At 34.3% G+C, this 14,431-nt stretch overlaps 1 protein-coding gene across 2 annotated transcripts in view; it reads left to right on the top strand.

Moving 5' to 3' along the window:
- Slit2 (slit guidance ligand 2) overlaps positions 1-14,431 on the top strand; it is a 344,949-nt gene that overhangs the window by 233,527 nt on the left and 96,991 nt on the right. For both annotated transcript variants that reach the window (XM_047566500.1, XM_047566498.1), the window contains exons 7-9: positions 2,980-3,051; positions 5,612-5,775; positions 8,124-8,262. In XM_047566500.1, the coding sequence (XP_047422456.1) occupies positions 2,980-3,051; positions 5,612-5,775; positions 8,124-8,262 (375 nt within the window). The remainder of the gene's footprint in view (positions 1-2,979; positions 3,052-5,611; positions 5,776-8,123; positions 8,263-14,431) is intronic.

The following is a 14,431-nucleotide window of genomic DNA, read 5'->3' as shown; positions in this document are numbered from 1 at the left end:
GATGGGTACTTACTCTGGGTCACTGATGGAAATGGGGTAGAGATTGTAGCCCAGGTAGCCAGAGCAGGGAAGCAGTTCAGCACCGTGTGTTCATGGGGAACTGACATTTCATGGAATTCTATTTGAGAGATAGAGAGTTTACTTTATATTTTCTTAATATTCAGATACCATCTCAAAAATAACATTGGAAACTAAATCTAGATCCATATTTTTTTCTGGGGAGAGGTCACTAGACTCAGAAATGAAATATATCACTTGACTCTATTTTACATGCGCTTTATACTTGTCCACAGAATGGGCGTATTTTAGTTGAATTGAAACATAACAATTCCTATCCATTAAATACCAAACTTCTGCCAAGTATTTTGCTTGCTTGTCACTAAGGGAATAAGAAAGACTAAGTCACAATCTAAGTATGAAAGATAATCCATGACTCTAAAAGGTAACGTTCTATATTTACACACCAACATATCTTTTGTTCTAGAATATATTCTCATTACGAACAGAAAATTTTGAGGTTGAAGATGTAAGTAGACTTACGCATAGGAGAAAGTATCCACAAATAAATAAGTACAATATGTAAATTTTGTTTCTGTTGTTTCAGAACAGGAATTATCACAACCACTACATACATGTCATCATGCCAATAATACAATATTACTTATTACTAATTTTAAAACTAACAATTCTGTCAGTTTCATGTTTTTGAATCTAAAACCTTCTAGAATTTTCCTGTGCTAAAGTACAGTGAGATCTTTTCAAACACGATTTCTGCAGTATCAGTATTATGCTCTGCCGGCACCAATGCTGAATAAAATACTAAGATAATATATCTCTTCTGTTGCATTACATGAACTAGTATCTTGAGAAAAGATTTCACATTGATAAGTGCATACTTCAGCAGTCAATGAAAACTCTTCCTTACAGGGGAATGTAAGAAATTATTCTTTAAAATTAACATGTATTTACTGTACATGAATTATCTTAAAAATATATCCCCAAAGTCACATTGTGGAATGCTACATAAGCTAAAAAATTTGGCCATATTGAAGCAGCATAAAATTTGAGGGTGAGAAAAAGGTAATTTGAAAGTAAATCCCTTTGAATATTGAAACAATTGGGGAGATAAATTAGATAAATTTCAAAAACTTACAGTTAATAGGATTAAGAACAGAGAATTTGTTTTTCCTTTGGAGAAGTCTAGTTGTGATAAGAATGTTATATGGAAGTATCAATAACATCTGGAAATGCTAAGTGAATATAGAAGGTGAAGGGAGAGATTGACAATTGTTTGAGGTAGTGACTAAAGAGGGCAAGATTTTTGAAGGAGGTCCAGATGAATAAAGTTTGATACTAGAAAAGAGTTTGCATTAGGGCTCGTAAATTTAATTGTTGGTGGGGACCAGGCAGGAAAGAAGTAGGCCCTGGGTAAAGAAATGCAATGTGCACGGGAGAGAGAAAGAGAGAGAGAGAGAGGGAGAGAGAGAGAGAGAGAGAGAGAGAGAGAGAGAGAGAGAGAGAGAAAGAAAGACAGAGAGAAAGACAGAGAAACAGACAGCTGGAGGTGATGAGGACTTTGCTAAACTGGCAGTTATACCCTCCGTTATTACAGCTAATGTTCAACTACAGTAGACTGTCATCCTACTGCAGAGGGAGAATTCTGCCAAACAAGTCCATTTTTCCAAGGGAAGCCAGAGTGGAAAATTTTAGAGCAGTCCCCCTGTTTGTAAAGCTGACTTAACTATTTCAAAGAATTTATGAATTCAGTGTATTTGGGCTAAGCTGAATATGTGTGTGTGGACACTGCAGACCAGCTGAACATTGTGGTTATCAGTGGTGGCGTATGGGATGTGCTAGCAGTTTTGAGGAGTTGACCTAAATTTCTCATGGATGGGCACATTTACCACAGACCCATACTATGCATTGACTCCCTTTTCTGTCCAGTTTTGAAAGATGTGTAAGAACTCTCCTGGTGATTTGAATTAAATCACACAGGAAAAATGACTACTTTATGAAGGATCTGTAAAATATAAAATTGGTTGGTTAATGTCAACCAAAAGCTTCTAGAGAATTTCTGTGTTAAAGCAGAATGAGATCTTTTTTAAAATGCCATTAATTTTAAACGTCCTGATATTTGAACTAGGTTTCCCTTCTCAAAGAATTTTGTTTTCAACTGATGTCTTTTCCCACCCTCAAAATAATAATAATGAATGATAATAAACTAGCAAAGCTCACGTTGAGGAAATACAGGAAAAATGTGAAGCAAGCAAGGGCTATATTTATTTTAACCATAACCGCTTTGACCATTCATCTTCCTGGCTATACCTCAGGAGACCATCATTGCTATCATGCTGTACTAAACAGAAGACAATATATGCCGCTGTGAATACAACTGTTATAGTAAATTATGTTTTTTAGTATAGTACTAGAGAACACTGCTTCTTCCCCACCTGACACAAATATGATGTCTTCTACCCAAATTTTAACAGCAGCCAATATGCACTGTAGAGAATAATTAGAACAGTGTTCTAAGACCTGATAGTAATGGTGCTGTGTTGTTGCTATGAGATTTCAGTTGGAAAATTCAAGTGTATTTGTTTACTTGTGGACAGTAACTACACATAACACCTCTCCAAAGAAAGGTAACTGTGCAATTTTTTCAACCATGACTGTCCCATGTTAATTCCTTAGCCAATTTTGTAAGTAGACATGTATGAACAAGGTGCTCAAGATGACATGTAAATAACTAGGACTGCTCCTCGTAAAGCCATACACTTGTAGTGAATGTTGAATAAAACTGCATATACAGTAATATGCTCAAGAATGAAAGTTGTTACCTCTATGAAATAGTGCATTTTCTATGACTTCTCCACCAGGTTGCTAGCTGTTGTGCATGCACATAGTAGAAGTTTTTGACCTGTTAATATAAAAAATGTTTAATTTCTTTCATATCTAAAATTTCTAACTTTTATTTTACAGCACTCTCAACAATAACAACATTACTAGACTTTCTGTGGCAAGTTTCAACCATATGCCTAAACTTAGGACTTTGTAAGTAGTCATGATATTCATAAAGACGAATTTAATGGATTAAGAATTTCCCTCTAGGGCTGTTTCTACTAGCCAAAAACAGGACCTCTAATTCATTTTGAAGAAGAAAAGGAAAGCACAACTTTGAAAACAATCTAGAAATGATATTTTAGTAAATGAATTCTTATTCTAAAAACTTGAAAACTTCCTTTGAAGTGTATGCATTATGGGAAGTTCGGAGTAAAAAAAAAAAAACGTTTACTTTGAGCTATTGTAGAGGTCACATTTCATTAAGAAATAGAAGACTCCTTGATTGGCTGTCAGAAATGATAAATGAGAAATCTTTATGATTTTATTACTGTACTGCAAGCAGACCTAATAAAGCTCAACTGCTTCTCAGACATTCTTTGTAATGTAAAATTACAGCATCACCTTCTTGCTCTTCCATAATTAAGTTTGTGTCAGCATTTATATTTAAGAATATCTTTTCAGGGGTTAAGGAGGACATTAAGATATTTTTGGTGAATAAATACGATTTTCCAATAAGTACTAACTATAGCCATTTTTCTCTTAAAAAATGTATTCCTTAAAGCCCAGGATAGGAGTAGTTAGTTGTAGCATTTTCGCAGGTAAGTATTATTTTGACTGAGTTTCAAAATCACCTTGACCTAAAAAATATTTCACACATAACATGTGAGAAATGGTTGGGAAAAAAGCCAAGACATTGCACTCCTTGAGGATAAAATGTTTTCAAGTAGGACACATTTGTTTTGATTAGATTTTCAAAATATTTCCCATCTTATAACAGCTTATAACTGAAAAAAGATTATTTTCTCTCTTTAAAATAAGTCAATTGAATTGCTAGTTTTTTAATGAATTGAGCAACACCGACTTTAATATGATTTTCTTCTCACTAATATCCAACACTTTATGTGATAACACATCATTATAGTTCCCTTGGAATATGAATTAACAGAATAAAGAAATTCTGAATGTATATGGACATAATTGAATTTTGTTTTCCTGGGCTATGAAATTGAAACTAATCTGATTAATTAATAGTCCAGCTCACTCAAACTATATTTTTTTTAAAAAATCAGTTTCTGATTTACATGAGTCAATTTTTTTGAAAAAGAAAATTTATCGTATTTTCAACCTTTGCAAAATTAAAACCACTGAAACTTGTAAAAGCATCCATCATTGGCAGTTCTGATAATGTCCCTTATTTTTGGGGGGGAAACCACTAGTTTGTCTCACTAATCAGCTTTTTAAAATTTTATATCCTCTTCTCCTCTCATGTTTGTGCACACCTAATTGGAATCATTGCAGTGCACTAGATTTAGAGGGAAATGAGGATGTGGAAATACGGATATGGAATGATGGGGAATGTGTCACCATAGCTTTCAAAGAGTGGCACTTTGAGTTCTAAGCAAACCAAGCTGGAGGTCGCCCAGCTTTCCCAAAATATAGTGTTTTGCTCAGTGACATGGCTTCTGCTTTTGATGCAAGGCAGTCTGTTCCCTATCCACAGGCTCAAGGAGAATGTAAAGCAGTCATTTAACTTTAAATCCCCTTGCTTTGGTTGGTTCATTATTCTATACTATCACTGCTACTTAAAAATTCCATTTTTATAGCCCAATTATCTTTTTGGACTGAGTTCCATGTTTTACTATCCATTACTGTTATTGGGTTAGAATTGAACACATCAGCTAAAAAGGACTAAAATGGTATTACTATGTCATAGATGATTCTGGGAATGGTCCTTTGATTTATAGCTTTGGATATCCTCTTCTTTAGTTTGAGAAAACATAAAAGCCAGTTTGAAGTCATTTACCTAATTTAGTGGATACATTTGTCAGATATTTTATTAATGGAGAAATGCCATTTGCCACTTGGAAGCAATCCATGATCTTGTATGGATCTTGCCAACATAGAGGGGACTCGATTCCTTCTCTCCCAGTCACTTAAGCCTTTTAATTTCAGTCAGTGCTTTATGGGGATAGGCCCCAAGAGCCAAAATCAGCTAATCCCTTTTCTGTGATAAACACAAAAAGAAGGAAATCAGAATAAGGATGTGAAAAAAGCATTTTATATTGAATTATTATTCTATCTTGTTCAGCAAAAAGTGGGCTGCTAAAAGGACTTTGCAAGCAGTTTCTATAGAGACTAATAATGGCTGGTCTTACTGATATTTCTGACTGAGAGTCACAGCTTTTATCAACTCGTTCCCTTCCCCTGGCTCCCCACTCCCCCTCATCCCATCGCCATTTGCTCTCAGCATGTTGGGACTGCAGAGCACTTATCCTTGAACTGGTTATTTTCTCTTTACCCGTTTGAATGAACATAAGCAAAATAATTTTATTGTCCTTTTCCAACTTCTGTATATTTGTTTAGCTCAGGGTAAAGAAAAAGAGTTGATTCTATGCTTATGCACCAATTTAGTTTTTCAAAAAATAATGAGACTGAAAATTGTTAAGTTTAATCTCTTTCTATTTTAGGAAATAAAGATATAACTAATGATTCGAGTTTTGAAATGACTATCTTCTGTTTTCTTGCTTTAATCTTCATTCCTCTCATTTAGTCGACTCCATTCAAACAACCTGTACTGTGACTGCCACCTGGCCTGGCTCTCCGACTGGCTTCGACAAAGGCCTCGGGTGGGCCTGTACACTCAGTGCATGGGCCCTTCTCACCTGAGGGGCCATAATGTTGCAGAGGTTCAAAAACGAGAATTTGTCTGCAGCGGTAAGGGAAAAAGAAGAGAGATGTTCTAGTATTCTGGCTGCTTTTGTGTAACTGGGTGAAGAATGCATGCTTCCAAGGTTTCCGGGCTGCTCACTAACATGTGCAAGCCTGCACTAATCACTCTACAGAGACTCTCCTTTACAGGGATGATAATCATATGTTGTAAGATGTTTGTACATGATTGGCAGCTAATAGTTATTTGTCCCTAAAATATTTCTAATTTTATTTGGAGAAAATATAGGTAATTCCTGGATTGTCATTCTACTTAAAACCCTTTATTTTCCCTTGAAGTAGCAATTTATATCTACTTTTATATTAACAACTGAAAAATATTCAACTAATCCTGGAACCCTGCTTTGAAATTCAGAGAAACTCAACTGTTAATGCAAAGTGATAAAGTATTTTTTTGTGTATACAAACATATTAATAATTCAGTTTTACTTAAAACAAATAAATGACTTGTTTAAGTAACAAAGAACGGAAAACAAAAATATGTGCTACGTATGATAACAGTGGCTAGCATTTACTGAGTTCTGTTTTCTTTATTTCACATATATTTATGTCATTTCATGTGCCTCAAAACAACTATATGAGAATGTAATTTTGTCTCTCTGAGATTAAAATATGATGAAAAATAATCTTTTTCAAGTTCACATGGTTGAGTCCAAGGGTCTTGATCTAGTCAGTGTGTATATATATATATATACACATATATATAGACACACTCACACACACACAAATACATATCCATATTGGTAGATAATGTATTTTATAAATATAGGCTAGTTTTGCTTTAGGAATGACTTGAACATATAATAAAACAATTTTTATAAAATACGTATGTACTTGGTCTCCATATCTGTGATTTTCTCAATCGCAGATTCAACCAACTGTGGACTGAAAACATTTGAAAAAAATTTTCATCTGTATTCAGCATGTGCAGATTTTTCTTGTGATTTTTCCCTAAATAATATAGCATCTATTTGCATAGAATTTGTCTTGTATTAACTATTATAAATAAGGATGATTTAAAGCATAGCAAAATGTTCATAGATTATATTCATGTACTACATAATTTTTTGTAAGGGACTTGAACATCCACAGATTTTGGTATTCACAGGATTTCTGGAATGAATACTACAAAATACAGAGGGACCAATGTAATGTATAAATAGTTCATGGTTTCTGAAGGAGTGAGGACACATTGCTAGTACTTGATTCTATTCTATTGGTACCTTTTAGATCTTTTCATGTATTTTTCCATACTTTTTATGATCTAAAATAATTCTCTTACAATGTCATGAGTTGTTCTCAATAGGTCTGATTGCTTTTTAAAAAAATTAAAAAATGAAATGACTAACAGTTCACTACTAACCGCTTTTTTTTCTCTCTTCAATTTTTCCTTCCTGTTTTCTAGATGAGGAAGAAGGCAAGTTGACATTTCTTTTCTAGACTGAGAACACTGTTGTAGTTTGAGAGTTTGTCTGGAGGGGCGGGGTTAGCAGGTAGCTCACAGCCTCTTCTTGTCACACCAGCACCCCCAGAACCTTCCCCTGCAGGCTATGAGGGCTTCCTTCAGAAACCCGGCCTTTGCAGATGCCCACCTGCTACAGGCCTGCTGGCATTCTGTCTTCATCTTTCAAATAGAAAAATCTCATTGCCAAGCAGTTTTGTTTCTAAATATTAAGTAGTAAAAATACATACCTGCAGGGAACTACTTTTGGTAAAATTTTAATTCATGTGTAGCGCTCCCAAAATAATATAGATTAACAATTGAAGAATGACTTCATACAATCTATTGTAATAACTTCAAAGAAAGCAGTAATTTTGAACCTATTCAGACATCAAATTTAGCATTATCTAATTTTCCTCCCACCTAATTAGCACACAATAACTTGAGCAACAGTTATGTCTACCAAGATGAAAGTCTTACATATTTGTTTCTTTTTTTGAGACAAAGTAAATTAAACTACATAAATTTGATAAAAATTAAGCTCTATTTAAGTTTATGGTAAATGAACAGAGGTTAATCTGAAGTTACTGCTTTTTTTGGAACTCAAAATTTTGAATAGAACTCTTGTATTGAATATGAATTTAGCCTCTCACAAGTTTTTCAGGTTTTAAAAATTGCCACTTTCATGAACAGTTGTAAGAATCTCATTTGCTTCATCTAATAAATACACCTGCATGCTTCCTCCAGTACATTTTAGAAATATAGAATGATCGTAGTGTCAAGCATTTAGAGAAGTTTGTTTCTGTTGCATAATTTTCTCATTGAGCCCAGTCTACATATTTCACAAATATGAAATTTTGGAGGAGAAATCTAACTGTGTGTGTTTCTCTTTCAGGTCACCAGTCATTTATGGCTCCCTCCTGTAGCGTGTTGCACTGCCCTGCGGCTTGCACCTGTAGCAACAACATCGTAGACTGTCGCGGTAAAGGTCTCACTGAGATCCCCACAAATCTGCCAGAGACTATCACAGAAATGTATGTGTCCTGCAATCCTTCCTATCCCTCTGCATCCCCAGTGAACAAAACCATGATTTTCTTTAGGAGACTCTGGGTTTATCAAAGGCACATCCGATCAATTAGCTTAGACAAATGTTCTCTTCAGAAGTGTATTGACCCTTACTCTGTTTAATTAAGTACCTTGTTAAATTGCCTTGGATTTTTCTCCATAGGCAGAGTTAAAGGAATACATTTAAAGGAAGAATAGTACTTTTTCTTCCCTTAAAAAAGTGGTTTTAGACTAATTAGGGGGAAAAAAAAGAGAGATGTACCTAGTTCAAACTTTTGGGACTGAATAGTTGTTCTTGTCTTTTTCTAGTTTAAAGCAGTAGGGATACAAAGAGGGGTTCAGCTGGAGAAAATAAACCATAAAAGCAGTTGACTAGATGAGGTCCTGCCTTCTCAAGAGCTCATGTTTTAAAATGCAGTTACACTACTTTGTTGGAATGAATAGTCTGATGCAAAATATAAAATGGATATTATAATATCAAATCAAGTCTTTTAATTAGTGAACATTTTAGCCTCTTTGAATCAGTGCCTACCTCCATCATAAACAAATTCTTTTGATGAAGTATTGCAAACATATTTTGTATGCAGCTGCTGAATGCACTTCTGTGTTCTTGCCAGAGATAAGTCATGTGGAAAAAAAACAAGGTCATGTAAGATTTAAATGGAATGTGTTTACCATCCTGGGAAGGAAGTACTAGGGGGCTCTTTAACTCAATATCAGTTAATTTAAAAAGCTTCTCTAACCACCCAGACCCCCATCATATTATTGCTCTATAAACCAATTCTAAGTCACAACTTAACAAATATTTTTTGGATATTTTTGATTGAAGTAATAATATAGGTCTTTTTTTTTTTTTTTTTTTTTTTTTTTTTTGTGGTACTGGGGATTGAACCCAGGGCCTTGTGCATGCTAGGCAAGCACTCTACCAACTGAGGTATATCCCTAGCCCCAATGGAAGTAATAATATAGGACTAAGTTCTTGTGATAAGTATTAAAAATAAAAGATAAAACACTATTATTTTAAAAAAACTGCTCTTTTATACCATTTTTAATTCCTATAATAAATTAACTACTCTAGTTTAATTGAGAATAACCTTAGATGAGAAGATTCATTACATTATTTTAAAGAAATACATGCTGAATAGTATGCTCAGAGCTTTGGAGTATAAGTCATAATACTTTGCAAACTCCAGAATCTGTGGAGATTTGACACCAAGCCCAATTAACATATGAACATGATAGTATTATTTGCATCAAAATTTTAACTGATGTAATAATACCTTACCTATAGGAGTCATTTGCAAATATTTTTTAGCCGAACATTTAAAGAATAAAGTATGGAAAGAGGCACATGATGTTCCTTGAAAGAGAAACATCAGGAGTAGAGGAAAATGGTACCAGTGAGTGTGGTATTTGAGAGATTATATAGTTAAACCTAATTAGAGTAATAGGTTCATGTTGTGGCATCATAGAAAATGATATCTGAAGAATGACATCTGCTTCTGATTTTAAAGCTGTGGGATATTTAAGGCCTGTAAACTCAGTTGGAAGAGTAGATATGATAAAGTGGGTAGTAGAGAGACATCATTTTTGAGTAGGAGAATTGTGCATTCATCTTCTATTCAGGCACAAGCATTTATTAAGTAAATAATGGTACCATGAATTTTTCAGAGTTCTTCATTACCTGACTAGAAAATTTGATATCCAATTTAATAACTCGAAATGAAGTACGAGGTAAAAATGTTATAAGAGATGAACACATAAAGTTGAAGTTATTACAGAGGGCATCAAGTAGCGGGCAAGACCCAGTCAGAACATTTCAACCAGAATTACTTGTTTGCCTATCATGTACTGACTCTGAGACAGGGCAAGTTACTTATTGCCTATGAGCCTGTCTCTTCATCTGAAACTAAGGATTCTTGTCAATTTGAAATGAACTAATTAACACATAGAGCTTATGTGCTTAGCATATGCACATAGTAATTTTTCCATAAATGGTACTTAAATCATGGAAGCCTTCATTGGGAGGTAGCACCTGAGTTAAGCCTTGAAAGAAAGATAGTGAATGGAAATACTGAGATGATCAAAGGGCTTTCAGAATTAGTAGCTCATCATGAGCATCACAGTCAGGATAAAATTCTACAATACTATAAAATAGGAATTCAGTTTGACTGACATTTGATATTGGACAGTGTAGAGGAAAATAAAGTTGGAAAAAGGTTAGAGCCACTTCATGGAGGGTCTTGATACTATACTCATCTTAGACATTATGTGGGATGCAATTAAATCCAGGAATTTTAGGTGAATCTTTTAGATAAATTAGTCTGGTAGCTGTGTGTGAGTGATGTGGCAAAAAAAAAAAAAAAAGGAAGAGAAATACAGGAGGCCCTTTAGGAAGCTGTTACTTTGATCTATGAGAGATGTCAGAGAGCAGGAGCTAGGGAGGAGCAGTAGGCAAAGTGGGGTGTAGACAAAAAAAGTAGCTAATATAAAAGCAGAATTAATGGGAGTTGGTATTTGATGAGATGAGGGAATAATGGAGAAGAATGAACCAAGGTGATAGATACAGACTTCCAAGCAGAGATGATGGGAAGGTGGCAGTTCTATCACTGCCTATAAGGAGCTCAGCAGCAAAACCAAACCTGGGAAGAAACATGATCATGGCTCAACTTGTGAAATATAGAAGTGCCAGTGACCCAGCTAGAGGTGCTAGGATAATGTAACCTATGGTAGGTCTGGAGCAGTACAAGGACTGGGGACAAAGATTTTGGAGTATTTAACATAACAAAAAAAAGGTGATATTTAAAGCCATCAAGTGGTCACCAAAAAGTAGAGCAAGAGAAAAGAAGACCAAGGGCCTACATATATCCAGGAAAGGGCTATGACAGGGAAGGTAGGACAGGGACATCAGGAAAAATGATCTGCTGAGGCAGAGGCTGCTGGGAATGAACCAAACTGTGGTCGACAGCAGTCTTGGAATTTGATCAGCATACTGGAGGGTCCAGTTTTGATAGGGTGATTAGGTAAGTCAGCCACTTTTCTGAGTATTATGAGAGGAAATGTTGAAATATTGGAGACAGCAGATATGGAGCAATGTTTTAAGAGATGGGTTGAGAAAGTGTTCTTTAAAAAAAGACAACATCGCTATAAAGAAAAAACATTTCAAGATGCAGAAACTTGTAAACATTGGAAAGTCAGAAAGAAAGAATGACAGTATGGAGCAACAAGGTTGTGCCATTTAAACAATATACATGTGGGAGCAAGATCATTGGGGACACAAGAAGAAAATGATCAGATCCAATCATACAAAAGGAGAACATAAACAGTTCTGTAGGGTGACAAAGGAAGAGTAAGTTATAGAAGTAATAATGTAATGTATTGATAGCACAATGAGATATTTGAAATAGTTTATCGTAGACAGTCTATTTTATTTTATTTTATTTTATTTTTTTAGTTGTTGATGGATCTTTATTTTATTTATTTATATGCGGTGCTGAGAATTGAACCCATGCCCCACACATGCTAGGCAAACTCTCTACCACTGAGCCACAACCCAGCCCTTCTATTTTATTTTTTATCCCAGGACTTTTCTTCTACTTTGTGTGCTCTATAGATTTTGTATAATGGTGGAATTGAGTAGCATGAAAGTTATATAAAATAATACATCCCATTGGATTTGCCTGTGTTGAAGAGGTGGTGTACCAGGTAAAACTATAATAAATTAAACTTACAAGTAAAGATAAAAGCATATGTGAAGCTGTAGGTGAATTTTACTTTTCTGATTATTTCATTATCAGCTTTATCAGTAGAGCATCTGGTAACAAATCATATTGATCTTCAATACCAACAAAGTATGTTCATTATCATTTATTTTAGAAACATATCTTACTAGCTTAGTGACTCATTTTTCTCATTACTCTTATTTTTTACAAGAATAAAGGACATCAGAAAGATTAATAGAATGGAAATAAAGCTATTATGTGACATTTTTAATATGCTGAGATTTCAGGTTTTTAATACCTGATGAACTGAAAATTATAAACTCCCCGTGTACTATTAAAATATTTTAAATAGGATTTTGCCATATATCATCAGTAGAATTTCTTTTATCAGGTTGTCAGGTATTTTGTTAATACTGAATTGATTTTTTTGTTGTGTGGAATGTATTTTTGCAACTGTCTCATAATTCTAGCAAAAACTAAGTATGTATTATATGTACTAGAGAGAAATAATCACCTCCTATAAATCTAGTTAGATAAACATGACAGTCTTTATTTTTTCTTTGTGTTTTTAATTACAAATCCATACTGTGACATCTGCTAAAACATCTATTTGTTAAACTATAGAAGAGCAATATTCTTTTAAAGACAATGTTTGAAAAAATTTGGAAAAGGAAAAATAGAAAGAAGCTAACATGAATCTAATAACTGCCAGGTAGAATGTTGTGCAAGCCTTGTGTGATTTGAGCTTCTCATTGGCCTGGGTGCGGTATTTATGAAATTAAATTAAATAGGAAAACTAATGCAGAGGAATGTGTTAGAAAAAGACTGGTTGATTTCTCCACCAGTCCTCATTATTCTGATAATTTTACCTGGATCCAGGATCCTCCTCCCTATTTGTGGGCTAAGAATCTGGTTTTGACTACTCTTAATTATCACATTTTTAAATTACATATGTATTTTGTGGTTATTTTTTAGCATCTGTCTTCTCTGCTAAAGTAGAAGCTCTATGAAGGGAGAACCCAATTTGATCTTGCTCACCACTGAATACCAAGCAACAAATCTAGTACCTTAGCACATGATAGACACTTGATAAATGTTTGAATAATATCTATTGAATGAATGGATAATTTTAAAATTTAATTAAATATTTAGAGTAGGATTTATCTTGAAAGGATAAAGCTATATTAACTGAGATCAATAAATAAAACTACAAGGAATAACCTATTCTCTCCCTGCAACAAAATTATACTTTTGAAGCATAAAGCAGTAAGAGAAAAGTTATTTGAATAAAATGTTTAATGGCATTGACTTAAAAGAGGCCAGAATATTGAAAATTAGTTAAGTTCACCCATTCCCCATACTGGTTTGGATTCCACTCTTGACATGTTTCCAGAAATTCTTTTTCTTTGTTCTCAGCTGACCAAACAAGCTTTTAATCAATCACTACAGTTCTTCTTGAGATATGAATCAATTTAGCCTTACAAATTAGTCTTGGTCATCTTTCTCTAAAGTCAACCTTTTTCTCAATGAAGACTATAAACCTTTATCTCAAATCTCTCAAAGACTAACCTCTTCCATTTTGATGTTGAAAAAAAGAAAGAGAATGAAAAAAGTTAAGAAATCTTAGGAAGAAGTTGTTAGTGAAATGGCTAAATTGGCTTCAGTTTTCAATTTACGTGACCACAAAGCTCACCTTTCTTTCTTGATCAAGCTATAAAAGAGAGGCAGACTAAATTTGGTCATTGTGGGACATCATAGAAGAGAAAAGTTAAAAAGTCACGAAGAGAGACTGATCAATACTCAGAAAAATAAGATGGGAGAAGCTTTTTAAGAAATTTACCCAGGAAGAGAAAGTAGGAGTAGCAGAGAGGAAGACAAGGCCTTAAGATACAGGAATGTTTGCAAAACCAAGATCTGTTTCCTTTCAATTCATATCCATAAACTCTGATAGTGTCATCTTTCCTATTCTCTGCATTTCCCTGAGTTTTCTCTGTACAGACCATACCACAGTTGAATTTGATATTTTGATTAAATTCAAGCTATCCGACTAAACAGTAAATGTGATGTGGGCAGAACCCACATACTAATCATAGCCTGAGTTGGGAGATGGACAGTGGGAGGGGGTCTCAAGTTCAGCATCTGGAGACCTTCTGAACCTCCGTTATTCATAGTTTAAAAAAATATATAACAAAGGAATACGAATCAATGAAAAGAGCATAAATGGGATAAATGTGTAATGTAAGATAAAATCAGGCATAAAATAAAGATACTGTTTCTGCTCTGGAATCTTCCCATTGCTTTGGTGCTTTGAACTCTGCTGGTTGAAAACCTCTTCTCAAAGGGATTGAGTGCCTCAGGCAAGGTCAGACATGATCCAGTTCATGGCAACAGAATCCTTAATAGCAAATTGATTCTC

This window comes from Sciurus carolinensis, chromosome 10, assembly GCF_902686445.1.
Source record: "Sciurus carolinensis chromosome 10, mSciCar1.2, whole genome shotgun sequence".
NCBI classification, from domain to species: Eukaryota; Metazoa; Chordata; class Mammalia; order Rodentia; family Sciuridae; genus Sciurus; species Sciurus carolinensis.
Note: the sequence above shows the minus strand (reverse complement) of the source record. Positions and strands in the feature narration are given on the sequence as shown.